Raw genomic sequence first — 18,196 nt, forward strand, 5'->3', positions numbered from 1 at the left:
GGTGGTTCTGTTGGGTGCAGTCAGAGTCTTCGTTAGTTGCAGTCTGCTGTGGAGCCATACCTTAAACACTGATACACACTAGGGCAGCTGCAACTGGAGTTACAAGTACATTGTGAAGCTCTTGAAGACCCTATGTGCTACTAAAAATGGAACTTAGGTCTTGCATTATTATGTGATTCTACAGATGCTATCCCAGGAAAAATGCCATTAAATACTTTGAATTTAGTGACCTCTTCCTCTGCATGTGCACTTCTATCCCATCTAAAAGTGTTTTACTAAAGCTCCTTTGAGCAAGAAAACTCTACATCTGAGATACCAGCTTTCAGAGTCCTGGAGAAGTGGGTGATTGCTGATTAAAATGAGACAGTATGTCCTGAACAGAGGGAAAGAACTCTGTGATATGTTTCAGAGTGGGAAACTCTATTTCCTGTTTTGCTCTGTAGGACTTGGTTCTCATGCACATGTTCCACTCCAGTTGCCCTGCTATTGTCTTCTTCATCTGAAAGATGACCTCTTTGTTCCAATACGTTGAGTATTTGAGATTCCAGGTAGAGACTGGTTTCTGTCAGCAGTCTTTTTCTTGCATCAAGAAAGGAAAAGGTAGCTAGTATTAAAAGTAGGGATAAAACTGCTTTTATTAAGGAGTAACTAGTTTATAAAGTTGGGGTGTACAAAGGACTTGCTGCTGAGTGATTTCTTGCTGCTGCTGATATTTGGACTAAAAGGACGATTGGCTGTCGTTCTTCAGTACTTCTAGGTATAAGAGGCAGAACTTTTCTGTGCTTATGAACTTCCAGGATTAATCTGACCCAAAGGCAGTAAAAGCAGAAGTTCTTCAAGTCCTCCTCCCCTTATTTGTCAATAAACCTTAGTCATGGCCTGTGACAGTCTTGGTATCCCAGTCTTGTGGTGTTTACATAAACACTGTCAATACACAAGTTCTGTGCTGTTTTTCTGTCATGCAGATAAATATCTTTCAGAGTTAGGTTGAGGCCACCAAACTCTTTTCATCTGTGTATTTGCTCAGACTTGTGAAATCTTAAAACTGTAGCATATTATTATGCCACTGTTTACGTAACCACAGTTTTCTAAAGCATTTCTCCTACCCATAAATCAAAGGCTCCAATTCTCTTCCTCTGTTAGGCATACGCTAGGAAGTAATTCTTTTGAGGAAGACACTGTTCCAAAGAAAATTAAAGTAAATCCATGTTATTAGAAATCTTTAGGAGGCAATGACTAATGGTTTTGTTCGGTGCCGTGAGTGACCATACAGGGATCCATATGTGTTCATGTTGGCTTAGTCCTACTGCAGTAAAAATAACAGTAAGCCCTTGGACACATTGGCAGCAATATCTAATTCTTGGTCTTCCTTTTGACTATGATCCAGTTAATTTTCCAAATGTACCTACTCATCTGTTTGACAATAGCCAAGAGAAATTATATCCCACATTTTTTTCAGGTCTTAGATCTGTCTGTCGGTATTTCTTGCAGGTGTCTTGGGCTGATGGGCTTGATCTCCATTGCTGTTATCTCAGTTTGCTCAGGAAAAAATGTTTATGCTACTTGAAAGCAGGAAGCTTCATAGCAATTCTCAGATAATCTCAAAAGCAAATCTAGTAACATTTATGGACTTTCTGGGATCAGTTACAATCTACCACTCCGTAGATGAAATAGTTTTCAAAGTAATAACTGTCTTTGCTTTAAAAGCATTAGGTAATCATACGGTAAAATGAAAGTGAACTGAGGTTGCATTTGTCAGATTTTGTGTTGTAAGAACCTATGGAGACTTCAAGGAGCATCATCTGGTTTTCTGCATGCAAAAATTGCCAAAGTATTTTTGTAGGAAGGTGGGTATTCTGCTGGATTATAGGAAGATCCACTAGGCACTAAATACATAAAATAAAGCAGAGACAGAGATTTGTAGCTGATAAGCTCCTGCTTTGGTACAATTAACTTGAAAAAATGTCTGCATTAAAACCCAGGTTCTCCATTAGAGTCTCTTCAACAGTGTTCCAGTTCAGATGGACAAGCTGGGTGGTGTATGACTCTCAGCCAAACATCTTGTTAAATACTTGCAGGATTTCCCATAGCGGATCTTACTTTAATCAAATAATTCAAACGTTTCTTTTGTAAGTACAATAGAAGGGCAGGGCTTGTGTTTACAGAGTATTCAGTGTGGAAATCCTGTATTAATTGAGGTACGTTTACTTCACTTAGGACAGTGTCCACATAGTAACTCTTTAAATAAAAGGCCTTTTGCTGTTGCCTGTTCCAGAGAGGCAGTCACGTGCAATGTTAACGTGTCAGATACAGAAAATCATGAGGAAATGGCTTCACAGATGTGCAATGTAGGCAGCAGAGATGTTCCTAATTAACAAAGACAAATTTTTGGGTGATATTCTCACAGTGAATGTAAGAGAGTATTAATTTATAAAAAAGTAGTTTTATCCCTGTGGAAACTACTAAATAAAGAGGCTGTGTCTTAATCTATTTCAAGAATGATTAGCAGGAGTAATGCCAGATGTTAGTTTTTTGTAATATCATGGATTAATGTAACCTGTGATTTAAATTATTATCTTTCTAAGGTAGCAGCTGTATTTTCTATGAGTAAACATAATGTGCTTCTACCCAGTCCAGTGCAGAATCTGGAGCTTTTATGATTAGCAGTAAAGCATTTAGAGTTTCACATAAAGTGTGTATGAGAAGGAAAGATAATACTTCGTGATAATATTATTACTCAGTAAAAGGTAACCAGAATTGTGCTTCTCTGAGTTCCTTGTTTTGCTGTGCCAGAAAATGCCAGAATCAAAATAACCCACATACAGAAGAATTAACAGAGAGTCAACATTTTCCTCCTCAGTGAGTTGGAAATGACTTGTTACTTCTAAGTGTAATACAGTGAAATAGTTTTTCCTTTTTTTCTTTAATTATAAGTGTGCTATAGTTGAAAATATGTTTTGCCAGTGTATTAAATACCTGCCAAAAGGGGTCTTCTAGAACATTTTAGGTGAATGTAGGTCAACACAAAGGAATCATACAGTTGGAAATATTTTCCAGTGTTTATGTTCAGATGTTGAGACCTGTCTGGCTCCTCTCTATTTGCATGTGTAGGGGTTATAGGCAGTCCGGCTACATTCCATGTTGATTTATATAAATATATTGCAGATTATTAACCTCCAGCCAGTAAATACCAGTAAATTTCACTTTTCAAGAAGGTTTATGACTTTTTGCAAAACTTACTTACTGTGTACAGGACATGTACACCCCATTGAGGGGATCTTAGAGAACGGTATCTGTCATTACGAGAAATGTGCCAACCCATTTTCTCTTACAGTCACTGTGTTACCATAATAATTAATGTTTGTTTGTTCAGATTATGATTACAGATTAAGTATAGATTAGTCTTCAAGTAGAGGTAGGGTGACAGTCTTATTATCATATTCTGGAGCTCTGGTTTGTAATTTATTACTCACTGAAAAGCTTCCTTAAGCTAAAATGAATGTACATGTATAAATTTTCAAAATATGGTGGCTAATAAAAAATTTTTCAGTGTCAGACCAAAGATTATTTAGAAAATGCTGTCAAATTAGAGCACAGCCTTACTATGGTAGATGTCAAATGAAAAATACTGCTCTCTTAAACCCGACTTACATTCTTCCCAAGTGGTTATGCCAATTCTAGTGTTTCCTTCTTTTGTGAAATACATTGAGATTTAAGGTAAGAAGTAAAATAGTGCAAGATCTCACATATATCTTATCCTTGTCTGTTTGTCAGATGTCCTCTGGGAAAAGAAGGGACTCCCAAGGTTTTGTGTGTGATCAGTTGTCTTCAAATCCTGCATATAAAGCCTTTAGTCCTTGAACAAACAACGAAAATACTACTTGATAACATTACCAAAAGTCCTGCACTTCTTAATTCTAATAAAGGAATTCTAAGGAAGAGTATGAAAGATACAAGTAATACACCAGCACCACTGATATGATATTGGAAAAAATGAGCCATAGTATCAAGACTAGTTTGGTCTGTTATCAATGAGAGATTCTTCAGTTTAACTGTCTAGACCTTTTTCTCAGTAACTTCATTCATTTTTTAAATCTACTGTCACCTAGTAAAAGTAGTGATTCATTTTTCTGCCTCACTTCAGAGACAAATGTGATCTGATCTTGGGATATAAATGAATAAGCACATGAGTAAAGTATGTGAACAGGGAAGAAATGTCCTTCTGGCTGTTTAGATGGTTTCCTATTAGGATTTTGTAGAAGTGGGACTTGAAGAAGGATAGTGAAAATCACTGGTATGAATATAGGTGTGAAGCACAGAAGGATGGGCAGATGTTTTTGAAAAAGGTAAAACAGTGGTTAAATCTGGCATGGTAGACGGAGAGGATGAGAGAAATCCTACTAAAAAAGAAAACAATAGAAAGTAGAGTAATCAGATAGGAATGTGATATTATGAAGAGCTTTGTCAATTAGTTTGGTGTTGTGCAACAAGGTGAAATGATAAAGAAGTTCCAGCAAAAGAATGGCCAAAAGTGCTGAAAGAAGTAGTGACATCTTGTGCACAGATCTTTTTTCCAAACAGTGGGCTGATTCTGGAGGTATTCCTTGCATCCAGGAATTTACAAGAGGAATCAGCAAAAAAATTCTGTTTCTGCTGAAGGACATCTAATTATAAAGCTGTGTAATGGTATATGTGGGAATTATGTGGAAAGAAACTGCATGCAAACACTCGTGTATTTTTCAAAAATCTTTCTGGCTTTTTTTTTTTTTTTTTTTAATGGCTATAAGTACCGGAGTCTGGAATGTGTATAAATGTCACTTAATTTTCTGTAGCAATTCAGGTTGTTGTGTCAAAAAAATGAATTATTTTCATGTAATTATTTTACATGAGTTCTTATTAATTAATCCTATTTTAGAACTCACAAGTGAAAGACTGAGATGGTAATTTTGATGTATCAGCTGTTATCTGATGAATCAAGAGCTCAAAGATTTGTCTTTGGAAGGCTCTTTTCCATTCTGTATACTGTATGAAATTTAAATAGACATGCTTGAGATACAAGGTACATCTGTACTGGTTCCTATATGCTTACCTCTTCTGTTCTTTTCCTCTTCTCAGATTGTTTGATGTGTGCACCATGTCAAGAACAGACAGAGAGACCAAGTTAATGTTAGTGTTTGAACATGTGGATCAAGACTTGACTACTTACTTGGATAAAGTTCCAGAGCCTGGAGTGCCTACTGAAACTATAAAGGTATTTAAAGAGAAAGGTTTTAGGAGGTAGTATTTCAGAGATAAATCAGACAAACTGTGTTGTGATCCCATAGGATTTTGTTGCATCAAAATTGAGTAGTGCCCAGCTTGGGACACGAACTGCAGCACAAAGTAACAGATATAGTCTCTTTGTGAAAATGCTGCACTTGTGGTTATACTCCTCTTTCAGAGTTCTAAATTTACTCAATCTCTACTGTTGTACCAAATGTAGCATTCAGGCACAGGAAGGACAAGGATCTGTTGGAGCAGGTCCAGAGCACCAAGTTGATTAGAGCGATGGAGCACTTAACTTACAAGGAAAGGCAGAGATAATTGGGATTGTTCAGCCTGCAAAAGAGAAGACTTAGAGGTGACTTAATTGCAGCCTTCCAGTACCTGAAGGGAGCCTCCAAGAAATATGGAGAGAGACTATTTACAGGAGCATGTAGTGACAGGAAAAGGGGGACTGATTTAAAACTGAAAGAGTATGTTTAGATTAGATATTAGGAAAGAATTCTTTACTGTGAGGGTAGTGAGGCCCTGGAACAAGTTGCCATGGGAAGTCATGGCTGCCCCACCCCTCGTAGTGTTTAAGGACAGGCTGGATGGAGCTCTGAGCTACCTGGTCTAGTGAAAGGTGTCCCTGTGTATGGCAGTGGGATTTTTAAGGTGTTTTCCAATACTAGTAATGCCATTCTGTGATTCCATGATTCTGTGAAATCATTAAGAATGACCTTTGCTTCTAGCTGCAGGCAGATGACTCTGTTATTGTTTCAGCAGAGACTACTTGAACCTTCCCTTAAAGGTGAAGTGCTGGATATTGCTAGAATGGATAAAATAAATCCTGTACTCCTTATCCCTTTTCTTTTGCCTTTTATTTCCCCAAGCGACTACTTTTGTTTTATGTCCTACTTGCCAGGAGAGTTTGTGTACATTCTGAGAGCAAGAAATGTTCATTGTGGGCCTGTGGTGCGCTCTGCAGAGGATGAGCTGAAAGATGGGGAAAGTCATGACCAGTTACAGAAGCTGGGAGGCTCTCAGTAACTGGGAGGACAATAATTGTTGTCATGTTATCTCATATTCTGCATCTGTAAGGGAGGATCCCTACCTAGGATAGGATGTGCGTGCATTATTGTTAATAAAATGCATATACCATCTCCTCTGCTTTTCTGTGAATTTCACAGCAACATGCCACATTGAGGATCCTAGGTTGAGGTGTTTGACAAAAAGTGTATACCTGGGAAGAGAAAGAGAGGGATTGATGTTGCTACATTTTGACTGTGTCTGTTTAACATTTCTTCTGATTTTTTCATTTTCGTGAGGATAAATAATTTATGCTTTCAGACATGCATTATCTTTCACTTGTATAAGTACTTTCTGGAAGTATATTGTATAATTCTAGTCTGGCAAAAGTCCCCACGGAGGAAAAGAAAGCACAAAAACTCTTGAAAATTTAGTTGTTTTAATAATTCTATTAGCAGCTTCAAACTTAGGAGGTGTTATATCTTTCAGTATAAAATTAGAACTAAAGTAGATAAAGATTATTCACTGGTGTCAAGGTCACATACATATAATATCAGTCAGTTCCAGCAATTAACCAACCATAGTGGATAAAATAAAATTTTTGAAAAATGGATACATCTTTGATTCGGTCAGAAGAAGACTGGAAGGTACCTGTATTGTAAGACTATTTTATTATAATGCTAATAAGGTTCTATTTTCCTCCTAGGACTTTGAAGCTACTTACATGAATTTCAATTTTACTGTATTTCAATTTAACTAACATTTTGAAAATAGATACAAGGTGACTGGCATATTAGCTAACTGAATATATTGAAACTGATGGGAACTGAAAGACCAAGCCTCTGAAATCTCAGTTTGAAGTATCTTTTGATCTATGTTTCATTTAAAGGAAATACAAGACACAAGGACTGTACTAAAGTATTCATGATTTCCAAAAATTCTGTTCTGAAACTGCACTATGAGGCTGTCAAATATATGTTTGAATATACATTCATGGAGATTTTATACTGATGTAGGAAATCATTGTGCTTACATTCAAAAAGCACTATTCTGCACAAATGGTTTACTAGTTAACCCATTTGCTATATCTGATAGTTTAGCACAATAAAATTAAAAAGCCACATAGAAAAAAGAGGAGCAATTTTGGTCTTTTATGTTATTAGTAACTTTTATGTATATTAGTGACTGTAAAATTCATCTTGTGGTACATAATCACTTTCTAAATGGGTGAGGGAAAATGTAAAATTGCTGTTTACTTGGTCATTGCTGTTAATTTCAACATTTTCACAGTAGCTGATGTGTTTTTTCTTGAATCCTGTTTGGCACAGGAAAAGAGAGATCTTCAGTTAACTTAAATTGCACCCTGTTGCACCCATATGCTTCATTTCAGAGAAATGAACAATATTGATAATTTATGTTTATGTCAAAATACCCAGTTTATGGAGGTACTTTTGCTGATAGTCATGGCTGATCACATGAGGAAGGGTCTCATGGCTTATTTTTAGTATATTTCAATACCTTTGTAATTATACAATCTTTGTGGATATTCCTGACAGAAATTAAAGCAAAACGTACTTCTCCTGGCTGCAGGGAAATACTAAGATTTTGTAGCAGCTGAGCATTTAACCCAGAGTACATACATCATTAAATGACTAATCTGACTTTTTATAGTTTGGCTTTTGAGGTTAATATGGATTTGTACTTCATTTATTTTCCAGAATTGCAGACAATTTGTGTAGAGTATTTCCCTTCACCACCAGCACAGTACAAAACAACTGCCAGTATTGTAAGACCATCTGTTAAAGTTCTGCGTGTGTCAGCAGCACAGAAGTGCCAAATGAGCCAAGCTCTGGTTAGCTTGAAGTTGAAGGATCTAATATACCTCTTTGGCACTGTGGTGTAAAATCAACAGTTGTTAGTGGACCTTGAATGACATAAAATTACTATGAGAGAAGTATCGGCCCCAAAAGATCTTTTTTGTGTAAATTGACTACCATCCTTACATAACATTTAGGGAAGGGAGGCTCAGCTTTTGCTGGTTTGGGGCATGCTGGGGTTTTTGGTTACCAGCTGTCAAGAAATAAAAGTGACACCAGTACCATTTTAAGAACTTTCTTTGTGTTTTGTGGGCAATTGTCAGACTGTAGCAGTTCAGAGAAATGAAACATATTGATAATTTAAACACAGCTAGAGCTCTTGTCTTAACGCTGTTTAGCAATGCCTTTCTAATGTCTAAGTCCCTGGAGTAGGAGTCACCCCAGAGGGTGTTTTAGGAAGATACAGACAGGTGTCCATAACATGATAGAGGAGAGGTAGTTTTCCTATTAGACATTGCCTGGTAGTGCGAATACACACACAGGATCTAGAGCAGACATGCTCACTTCCCCTTTCTGTCACCAGGAGTGTGAATGCTCTCATCCATTTCTGTAGCTCTGGCTTCTGAGTTCTTGGTTATTCTGGATGTAGGAATTTTAAATCTTTTCTGCTGAAGCCCTTCCATTATTATTTAATCGAGTCTACTTTGAGCTAGAGGGATGGTGAACACTACTCCAAATAATTGTGAGCATAGTGTTCACTTTTGAAAGAGAACAATATTCAGCCTTTATTCTACTTAATAAGTCTTTGTAACTGCTGGATTGTAGTCACGCTCACACTTGCTGGCTTCCTCTGTCAGACCTGAATAATATATTTTCCATATGGCATGAATCAGAATCAGCAATGACAACATCTTCCTTCTTTCCTCTCTACGCATCGTCTCCTCCCTTCTTTCCTTCCTGGGATACTCTTTAACTTTAGGGCAGTTTATGTGGAAATGCAAGGTATGAGTTCAGTTTCCTTTGGACACAGCTGTTAGTCATGCACAGGTCTTTGGTAATGTTAATGGTCTTAGCAGTTGAGCTTTGGAGCTTGGTTCATTAGGGACTTCTGTTAGCTGACATAAGGGTAGTGGAAATGGAATGACATGTCTGCCCCAGAATGGTGATTTTCTTTTAAATAGTTAACAGACCACTAAAGCATTTTGATGTCTTAGCCTTTGGGACTGAGGCATGTTTAAACTCCATGGTCACATTTTGTTATGATGCTTGTGAGACTGGCATGGTTTTTTTGATCCCAAGTAATTTTGATATGGATATGGTTGTTTATAACACTAACTACATTTTTCATGTAGAAATCATGCATATACAACCAAGACAGTATTTATTGATACTGCAATGTGTTTAATAATACTTAGCTTTAAATTAATCTATGCATATAACGGCTTCATATATAAACCTGTACATTAAATGGTTACAGAATGGTTCTTTGGCATTCCTTCTAGTCATATTGTGCTGCCAGACCAAAGAGTCTGTAAAAGTGAGAGGGGACAACAAACTTTCATTGAGGTTCTTTAATTTTAGTAATGAATAAATTTGTGAGGTAATGTCATTATAGTAAACTTGTGCCTTCTTGCAATAGTTTTCTTACAGAAATGTAGAATTTAGGCTACATGTGCTAGATGGGTTATGCATGTTTCAATCTGACAGTCAGCACAGGAGGGAGCAAAACAAAGTTTTCCAGTACAGCAGGTGCATATGTTATCTATCACAGAATGTTGCAAAAGCTGGGAATGTGTTTCACCTCAGGTCTGTGATTTGTGAATCTTCATGGTATTCCCTCCAGCCTTGAACAGGGCAGCCAAATCACAGAGCGAGCAGGATTTAATGTATGTGCTTTTCTATGCTGTGTCCTGGTTCCTCACCCAAGTGAATGGCTTCTGTGAATATTTTTTGGGTATTTACTTCTTTGCATAGAAAGCTGATGTACCCATCTGATTTGGGTATACACATTCTGGTATTTAGATGCCCAAAACTTAGAAAGTACAGCAGTGAACCAAATTCTCTTTTGTGGACTTAGCAGATAGTAGCCCATAAATTGAATTTTTAAATATTGGCCTCAGTCATGGAATACTTGTTATTTTTGCATCCCTCTTAGCTTATATTACCTGCTATTAAACCAGGCAGACTGGTCACATCTTTGCAAGACTCTTAGAAAATTAATATGAAGATGCTGTTTCTCAGAAAGCAGACCAGTGTTCACTGTTGTGAGGTGACTCAGCCGTATGCCATGGTTGTACCTACCCAGTTGATCACGTATGTGATGTGAAGCAGATGTCACACAATCACGCAGTTCTGAAAATAAAGCAAGATATTCCAGGAAAACAGATTCACCAGTACTGAGAGTCTTCATAGGGCAACTGCATTTAACAACATCAAAGTTAAAAGTCACTAAAAAAAAGAACCTGCTTGAATTAATAAGAAAGATACTAAGAAGATACTAAGAAGAGCTCTTATTATCATTTTCCTCTCTGTGATTTTATGGTAAAGAAAGAAGCAAAACTTAGTGAGGAATTTGTAGTGTACAAATAATGGATCAGATCCCCAGCTGATACTAACGAGTCTAAATCCATTAGCTTCAGTGAAATGGTGCCCATTTACAGCTGCTAAGGGTTTCATTTTTGTGGATTATTTTGCAACAAATTTTATTCTGAATTGGTATTATAAGTTAAAGATTTGCCAGTACAAATAAGTGAAAAACAAAAGAGATGAACTGATATATCATTGTGGGATAAATATTTTTTTTTCTTTCTCTGTTACCCTGCTATTACGGGTTGGACTTCTGCATAAAATGGTAGCAGGAGAAAGTAGGTGTCCTGCATAAGCTCTGAAGGAGCTAAACATTAAAAAATTGATATTCTCCAGGATATCCACTCTCTAGAATGGCTGTTCCCTATGTTGTAGGCGGTGTAATTTCATGCCCATACTGTGCTGCATGTAGAAGCACCCACACATCTCCTCTGGCTGCTAGCAGGTAGCAATGTACAAGCTGTCCAAGGGGTTAGGAGGGGCTGTGATTCTGTAAATAAAGGGACTGCAGCTCACAGGATGTTGCACAATGTAGTCTGGTATCCTCGCAGTTACTTCTTTAGCTTGGACCCTTTTACTGTTAGTGTACAGCCAATGATTTTAATTATGGTGGTGTTAAATGTCTTCGAATTCCTATGATTTCCAAATTCAAATGCAAACCTTTTCAATCTGATGATAATGTATAGTTGTTTTTTGCAGTGCTGTAGCCTAGGATTGCAAGGACCTCCATTGCTTGCAAACTGAGAGCTCATAAAAATGTGAGGCACTCCAATAATTTTAAATCACTCTGTCATGACTAGAGTGATTTAAAATCATTGGAGCGCTTCACATTTTTTCAGTTGTTCCAGTTTGGAAAGCAGTCAAGCAACACTGGAGCATAATGCATGAAAGCAACCTGCCTGAAATAATAATTTTAGTCTTTCAAAACAATGACACTGAATTAGAAATGTCACTGTGAAATGATGTCTATCAAGGGTTCTGTAAATAGACATCTCAACCTACTTTTCTTTTGTGGTCTCTACTCTCAAGGCAGCAGTGCAGTCCAGTAGGGCCCTAAGGGACACATCCTTTTTGAAGTCAGAAGGAAGCTATTGTTTTCAGTAGATGGAGGGCCAGAAATCATCTTTATTCAGAAAGTCAGAGGAAATTAAGAAACTGAAGAGATTCTGAATTGTGGGCAGGGAAGGTGATTGAGCCTTGGTAGAATGGATTTATGATCAAGTCATTGCAAATTTGCAGTATTACAAACACTGGAAGTGAAATGCTGCTATCAGTTTGTTTCACTTCTGTTAGTTCAGCAGAGCTGCACATGGGTGTGATGCATAAAAAAGTTTATGGGTCCTACTGCTCTGCATCCCCTTGAGATGCTCTCAGATTATTAATGCCACTGGTTTTTTGCTACTGGAAGATCAGTGCGGTACCAGTTGCTATGCAAAATAGTTTGATGACACTGAAAGAAAGGGAGCATGTGGTAGGAATAATTGTCAATCAAATACAGAAATGGGGCTGAGCTGCCAGGCAGCATCTCAGAGACAGTGCCACACTGTTCTGCATCCAGCCACTGACAGTTCCTTCAGGTGGGGATTATTTTTGAGATGCTTTCTTTTGTCTCATGGTGGTGGTGCTAAGGCACGACTTGCTCTGCAAGCACATCCTGCCTCAGTGATCAGCAGAAGTGTCACTCATGTTTCCAGAGTCTTTCTCTTCATCAAACATGATGTGCCACATTTAAAGTAATTAAGAAAAAGCTATTGCAGCTGATGGTGCATGTAAAGCAGTGGCAGAAAAATAGACTGAAATGTTTGGACTTACCCATGTTCTAAATTTGCTTACAAGCCATATACTGTTTGTGACAAGTAATTTGAAGCTTGGACTGCAGCAGATGTGAGGTAAAGAGAAGAAGGTCAAAGAGCCATTCTTGATTTTTCCCAGGGCAGATAAGAATCACTTTCTTAACAGTAGTTTCTGCACTAGGAAGGAAATCAGTCCCCTATGCAGTACACCCACAAAACTGTATTTCATCCCAAAACAAGCACACAGAGATGGGGAAGAGTAGACAACAGCGCAAACTGTGACAAGGTAGATGCTTGGGAAAACTGGGCAACATATTTTTTCTTACTAAACCCAGAAGTCTAAGGGTTGAACTCAGCTGATCTGGGACAAGAAGTATTGTAGGAGAATGCATTCGCCATCTCAGTCAACCCAAGTTACTGCAGCTCAGATTCTCTAAAGTAGAACATTTACAAAGTGTCTATATTTACTCACAGCAATTATAGAGCCATAGTGTAAAACAATTCAAAAGTTGGCCACAGACAACTCATAGCTAATAAAAGACAATATTGTAATCAATAAAGTTATTTTCCCATAAAACTGTTTTCTCTATTCCACCCCAAGAGAAATTTAACTTTTGGACTAGCTGTATGCGCTGGTTTTATGCCAGTGAATAAGCAGGTTATTGTATCCCACAGTAAAAATTAATTTGAAGCGTGTTACTTTAGTGGCATACTGATTTAATCAAGATATGTTTTGTTTGTTTCTTTTCCTCCACAACACATGTATTTAGCTTATGCCAGAAAACAAAGTTCCATACAAATGGGCAGAGATGGATTTTTTTTGTATTACATGTTTTTATATGTACAATGTAAAGTCAGCTTAAGGAATTTTTATTATTTATGAATACACAGGCACATAGACACACATATATACATAAGTGTATATTGTAAAGCTCCTCTAACATATTTGCAGAAAAAAATAATGCTATTTGAGTGAAAGAAAGGAAAACTATGATCATCACTCTACTGTCTCCAGAGTTCATTTTTTTCAAAATAGGTGTGGCCCAGAAAAGGCAAGAACTGGCAACGCAGATAGTTAAAGTGTACACAGATAACTGAGGGGTAGCACCAGTCCTCCTGCCATGCCTAGAGAGTGCTTTGGTGTATATTGCCTTCATGTGTATGCACATGAAAGCACACTACACATACGTGTACACACATGTACACGTGTCTGTGTATGTATGAATGTTTATATATACATGTGTGTGTGTGTGTGTATGCATGTTTGTATATATACAGACGTGGACATGCTGATTCCCAGAGTCCATCTGATGGCTCATCACCCAAGACAGCTGAGCTGTTACATTCACAGGGAAGGAATAAAACGAGACCCAGCTGAAGCTGTGCCTCTCCCTTCTATTCAGTGTGTCAGATGAGAGACACATGGGAGCCCTCGTCCCACCCTCCCCTGTGGACACCAGAGCAGACACGGTTCCTCCCTGCTGCCTCTCCTCGGGCCATCAGGCATGAAACTCAAGAGAAGCACCAGCCTGGGGCATCAGCCAGCTACCCTCAGCTGCTAGAGCAACCAAAGCCAAAACCTCTTGACACTCAGAGCTGCTTTCAGTGATTTCAACTCCCTGTTCTCTGCCTGTGCAATTCCTATTTTTTGATCCCTTGTGATCACCTCACTTTCACTTTGTATTTACACAGTAGTCTTCTGTTCTTTCCCTTTCTCCAGATCTTTTCTCTCTGTTACTTTTCTTTCTGTTTTTCTTGTGTCCCCCAACTCTACTCCCATAGAAATGTAGCATTATGGAACCATCTCAGTATTTCTCTATCTGGGGTCTGTCTTGTCTATTTTATTTGTGAGCTTTTAATGGAGGAGGCTGTGTGAAAAGTCTTGACTTTGGTGCCCACCATAATAGGTCCTCCTTTTTGACTGGTCTTTACCCAGTACCGTGTTAAACATGAGTCATGATAGTCAGATCCTACAACAGCATTATTTGTATGAAACTGCTTCACCACTGCATTGCTGTTTCCCCACCACAGTCACTTCACACATTTACACAACTGCTTCCTTTATATATCAGTGCTCTGTAATCAGCGTATGGTTCATGTTACAGGTTTCTCAGGTTTCAAAGTGAAGTAAAATGAGCTTCCTTCCATTTTGAGAATATCCTTTTTAAGAAGTCCAAACAAAAGGCACACGTTATTAGTAAATTCACAGGCAGCTGCTAGAAGGCAGAAAATTCTGAATGGAAACGTGAGTGAAATAACAGAAATGCCATGTGTTGTTTGTTCTTGGTGCAACAGCAAAGGAAAATATTTAGAATTTTAAATGATTAGTTTATTTGTAGTCTTAATAAATCAGATGTGGTTTTATAGCATTTGCCAATGTCAGTTCTCCAGAGCAACAATCATTCACAGAAAGTCAGATCCTTCTGTGGTGTAACTGTGGGATTCTCGAGGCTACTCTAGGAGTGAGTGTGGGGCAGTGCTGTTCATTTCTTTTACTGCTAAGCCTAAAGAGTTTGCCATTAAGAAAGAGCAAATTACAAAGCTTCTGGATCAAATCTGTCTTTCATTTTTGGATTGGAAACCTTATCCAAAGACTTATAAGCATCACTATTTTAAGTGTTTTTTTACTTCTCCTTTACTGTTACAGCTATACAATACCAACACTTATGTCAATACATATAAAACATTTAGACCCATGCTGGAATATGTACTTGCACTTTCTGGTTCAACTTCAATCCCAAAGGGAGCTGAGGCTCTGCTTCAGCAAAGCTCTTAAGCGTCTGCTTAATTTTATGTCAACAGATTGCTCCAGTATTAAAAATGAGGTTGAAAGACTGAACTGAAGGAGCTAACGGAGGAGAATCAGTTGTTACCCTGTGCTCCTGACCTGATGAATTCTAAGGTTAGAACAAAGAAGAATTGAAACCATTGTTTCCTTAGTCTCAGATTAGTCATAAAACCTGTGTTTTGCTCGTGTTTAAGTGCTTTGTCAGAGCAAAGAATAGTCTTCCTTCAGAACTTACGTGTAAGCAGTGTCTGTGTGTTTGGAACCAGACTCCTGATTATTCACAAAAATGTGTCATAGCTGGTCAGCATGGTAAATTGACTCAGTAATGGCAAAGGATTCCAAGGATCACAAGGTTTGGTGGATTGTTTTGTTTATATCTGGTTTTCATTAATATCATAGCTGTTGTGGCCACAGAATATCCTATTTGCCTTCTTTGAAAATAAAGACCCTGGAGAATACCCATTTCTAAGAAGAAGCTGTATTTTACCATTGTGACCAATTCAGCAAATGCCATCGCGTTCTGTCTTTATTAATGTTGAGCAGTGTCTTATACCTTAAAAGGCCCTTTGAAATTAGTGGCTTAATTGTAAATAAAGTTACTGCCCAACAGTTTTCACTTTTGCTAAATATGTGACTTGACAAACAATGCAGTAAAAATTATACTTATAATTTTAGGATATCCCACTTCTTTTGTCTATAGAGTAGGAAGCATTGCACTGTAACTTTAAAAATACCAAAAATAATCAAGAGGACATGTTAACCATCTCTTAAGTGTGCTTAATTTCAAAGCAAATAAACTGAGTTGCTGAATTTTTGTCCTTTGTTTTAGGCTGTGATAGTTCTGTTGCATAACTACAATTAGGAAACTTCAGAACACTCCAAAATGTTACAGTATTCTGTGGATGGAAATGCAGGGTTGTTTTTAATTTAGTTTTACAACAGGGAAGGGGCATTGGAATGGCAGCATGTTACCTTTTTTAACATCTAGTTTATGATTCATTCTAAAATATTCTTTCATTTGGAATTAACTTCAGATATTCCTGTTCTGACTAGCAGGGTAAATATTTTAGCAAGGACTTTTTACAGTGAAATTTTGACAGTAACATACTCCTCCCTTAGTGTTACAAAGGAAATACATGCTATCCAAACACTGAGTTGGCATTTTAGTGGAAATGGTTCCAAAAGAATACATAGAACATTACAAATGTAAAATGCAGTTAATGAAAGTATATACAGATGTTTTTCAAGCATTTAAATAAAAATGTCTAAATTGAATGCTGAAAATGTCAACAGTGATCTCTGAGCCATATGCTTGTTATTACAATAGTGTGTTGTGTATAGCTGTCATTCAGTGAGAAACAACACAGATCAAAAGGGAAAATACATATAAAAACATTAAGTTAGAGGAGAGACCATATTACAAAGCATTTTGTATTATGTTTTTGCCTTACTTAGAAGACTTTCCTGCTTTTTGTTTGCTCCTATAATTCCTGCTGATGTCTAAAACACTTACTGAAGACATAGGAAAAGGAGAATAGAGGCCAAGCTGCGTGGGCTATAGCGAACCAAAACTGCAGAGAGATGCATGCTTCACAGACAGTTTAATATGAAAATAAACCACAGTTTCTTTGCTTGGTTTCTGGAGCAGAAAGTCGCAAAACAAGCAGAAAACTTCTGGTTCTTGATGAAATGGTTAGTTTAGCTTCCTTACATCATCTACTCTGAGTGTTTGAGACCTTAACTTCTGTTTCAATGAAAGGAATTTAGACCTAGCTTGACTTAGGTTTATCTCTGTGCAGATGGGGTATTGGAAAATATTTCAGAAGTAGTTTTAGCCTTACGTTTGCATTTTGTTCTTTTGCAAATGTGGTAGAGATAACCTTGATTTGCTAATTAGTGAAGTCACGCTTTATTGTGACAGAAAACTAAGAACAGTCCTTCAGTGACAATAACAAAGACCTACCCCATGATGATTGATGACAACGTTGTACAAGTGAAATGAGCTGGAAAGTCATCATCTTGTCTTTTCCTTTGCCACAGGAAAAGCATAACAGAGAGATTTCTTTTCTTCTGGTCCTGATAAGGAATCTAACGAAGCATAAGGAGAGGTTACAGAGCACAGAAATGTGTCACACCCAGCTGCTCACTAGCTTGCAAAGCTGCAGTAAATAATACAGTTACTATTTAATAAACAAAGGAAAACAGAAGTCCTTTGATAGTGATCCCTAGCCTCTAATTTGTCCTTCTGATGATACAGTTTGTTTCTACTTAATTGACTGTAGTTTTGGAGTAACGTAGAGTTTGATATTGGATTGTATGATTTGTAATTACTTTGTTGTTGTTGGTAGGGAAAACAAAAGACTTAGGTTTCTGGGACCTGATTCAGCAAAGTACAGACATACGTAGTTCAGGTTGTCTGTATCATTGCTACTTTTTTTTCTCATAGGTTCTCCATAAATAGTTACAGTAAAGACACACAGGAATACATGTAGTTTTATTTTCCAGGTTTCATAATTATTAGCATATTTTTCTGCTTGTCACAGGTTACCCTCTTGAGATGCAATATTGTGTTTGCCACAAGCTGCATTTCTCATATGCATCATTTATGACATTTCACTTTCAAAAGACAAATCTTCATGGAAGGAGTTTGTTCCATTGATTGGCTCTTTTTGCACACTAACTTCTAACACAGAAGTGTCTTTTTGTTAAAAATGTTATAGAGTTTGTTTTGTTTAATATTTGGAGAGGTGAAGGGAGGAAATATCCTCTGCCTGTGAAACATCAAAGGCCATCTTCTCCTCTCCCAAGAACTCTTTCAGCTCTCATCCCCAAGGTAGAACTGATTCTTGTCTGTTGTGTTAACATTAGGAAATAAGTAGGCTCATCGCTCCTTGTGTCACTGTAAGTTGAAGATACCTAATTTTTTTTAGAATCAGTCA

General features: G+C 37.5%; 1 protein-coding gene across 4 annotated transcripts in view; it reads left to right on the forward strand.

Moving 5' to 3' along the window:
• Positions 1 to 18,196, forward strand: part of CDK6 (cyclin dependent kinase 6) — a 128,162-nt gene that overhangs the window by 26,569 nt on the left and 83,397 nt on the right. For all 4 annotated transcript variants that reach the window (XM_021551739.2, XM_021551737.2, XM_021551738.2 and 1 more), the window contains one exon: positions 5,116 to 5,251. In XM_021551739.2, coding sequence (XP_021407414.1) covers positions 5,116 to 5,251 — 136 coding nt within the window. The remainder of the gene's footprint in view (positions 1 to 5,115; positions 5,252 to 18,196) is intronic.

The sequence above is a fragment of the Lonchura striata genome, chromosome 1 (genome assembly GCF_046129695.1).
Source record: "Lonchura striata isolate bLonStr1 chromosome 1, bLonStr1.mat, whole genome shotgun sequence".
NCBI classification, from domain to species: Eukaryota; Metazoa; Chordata; class Aves; order Passeriformes; family Estrildidae; genus Lonchura; species Lonchura striata.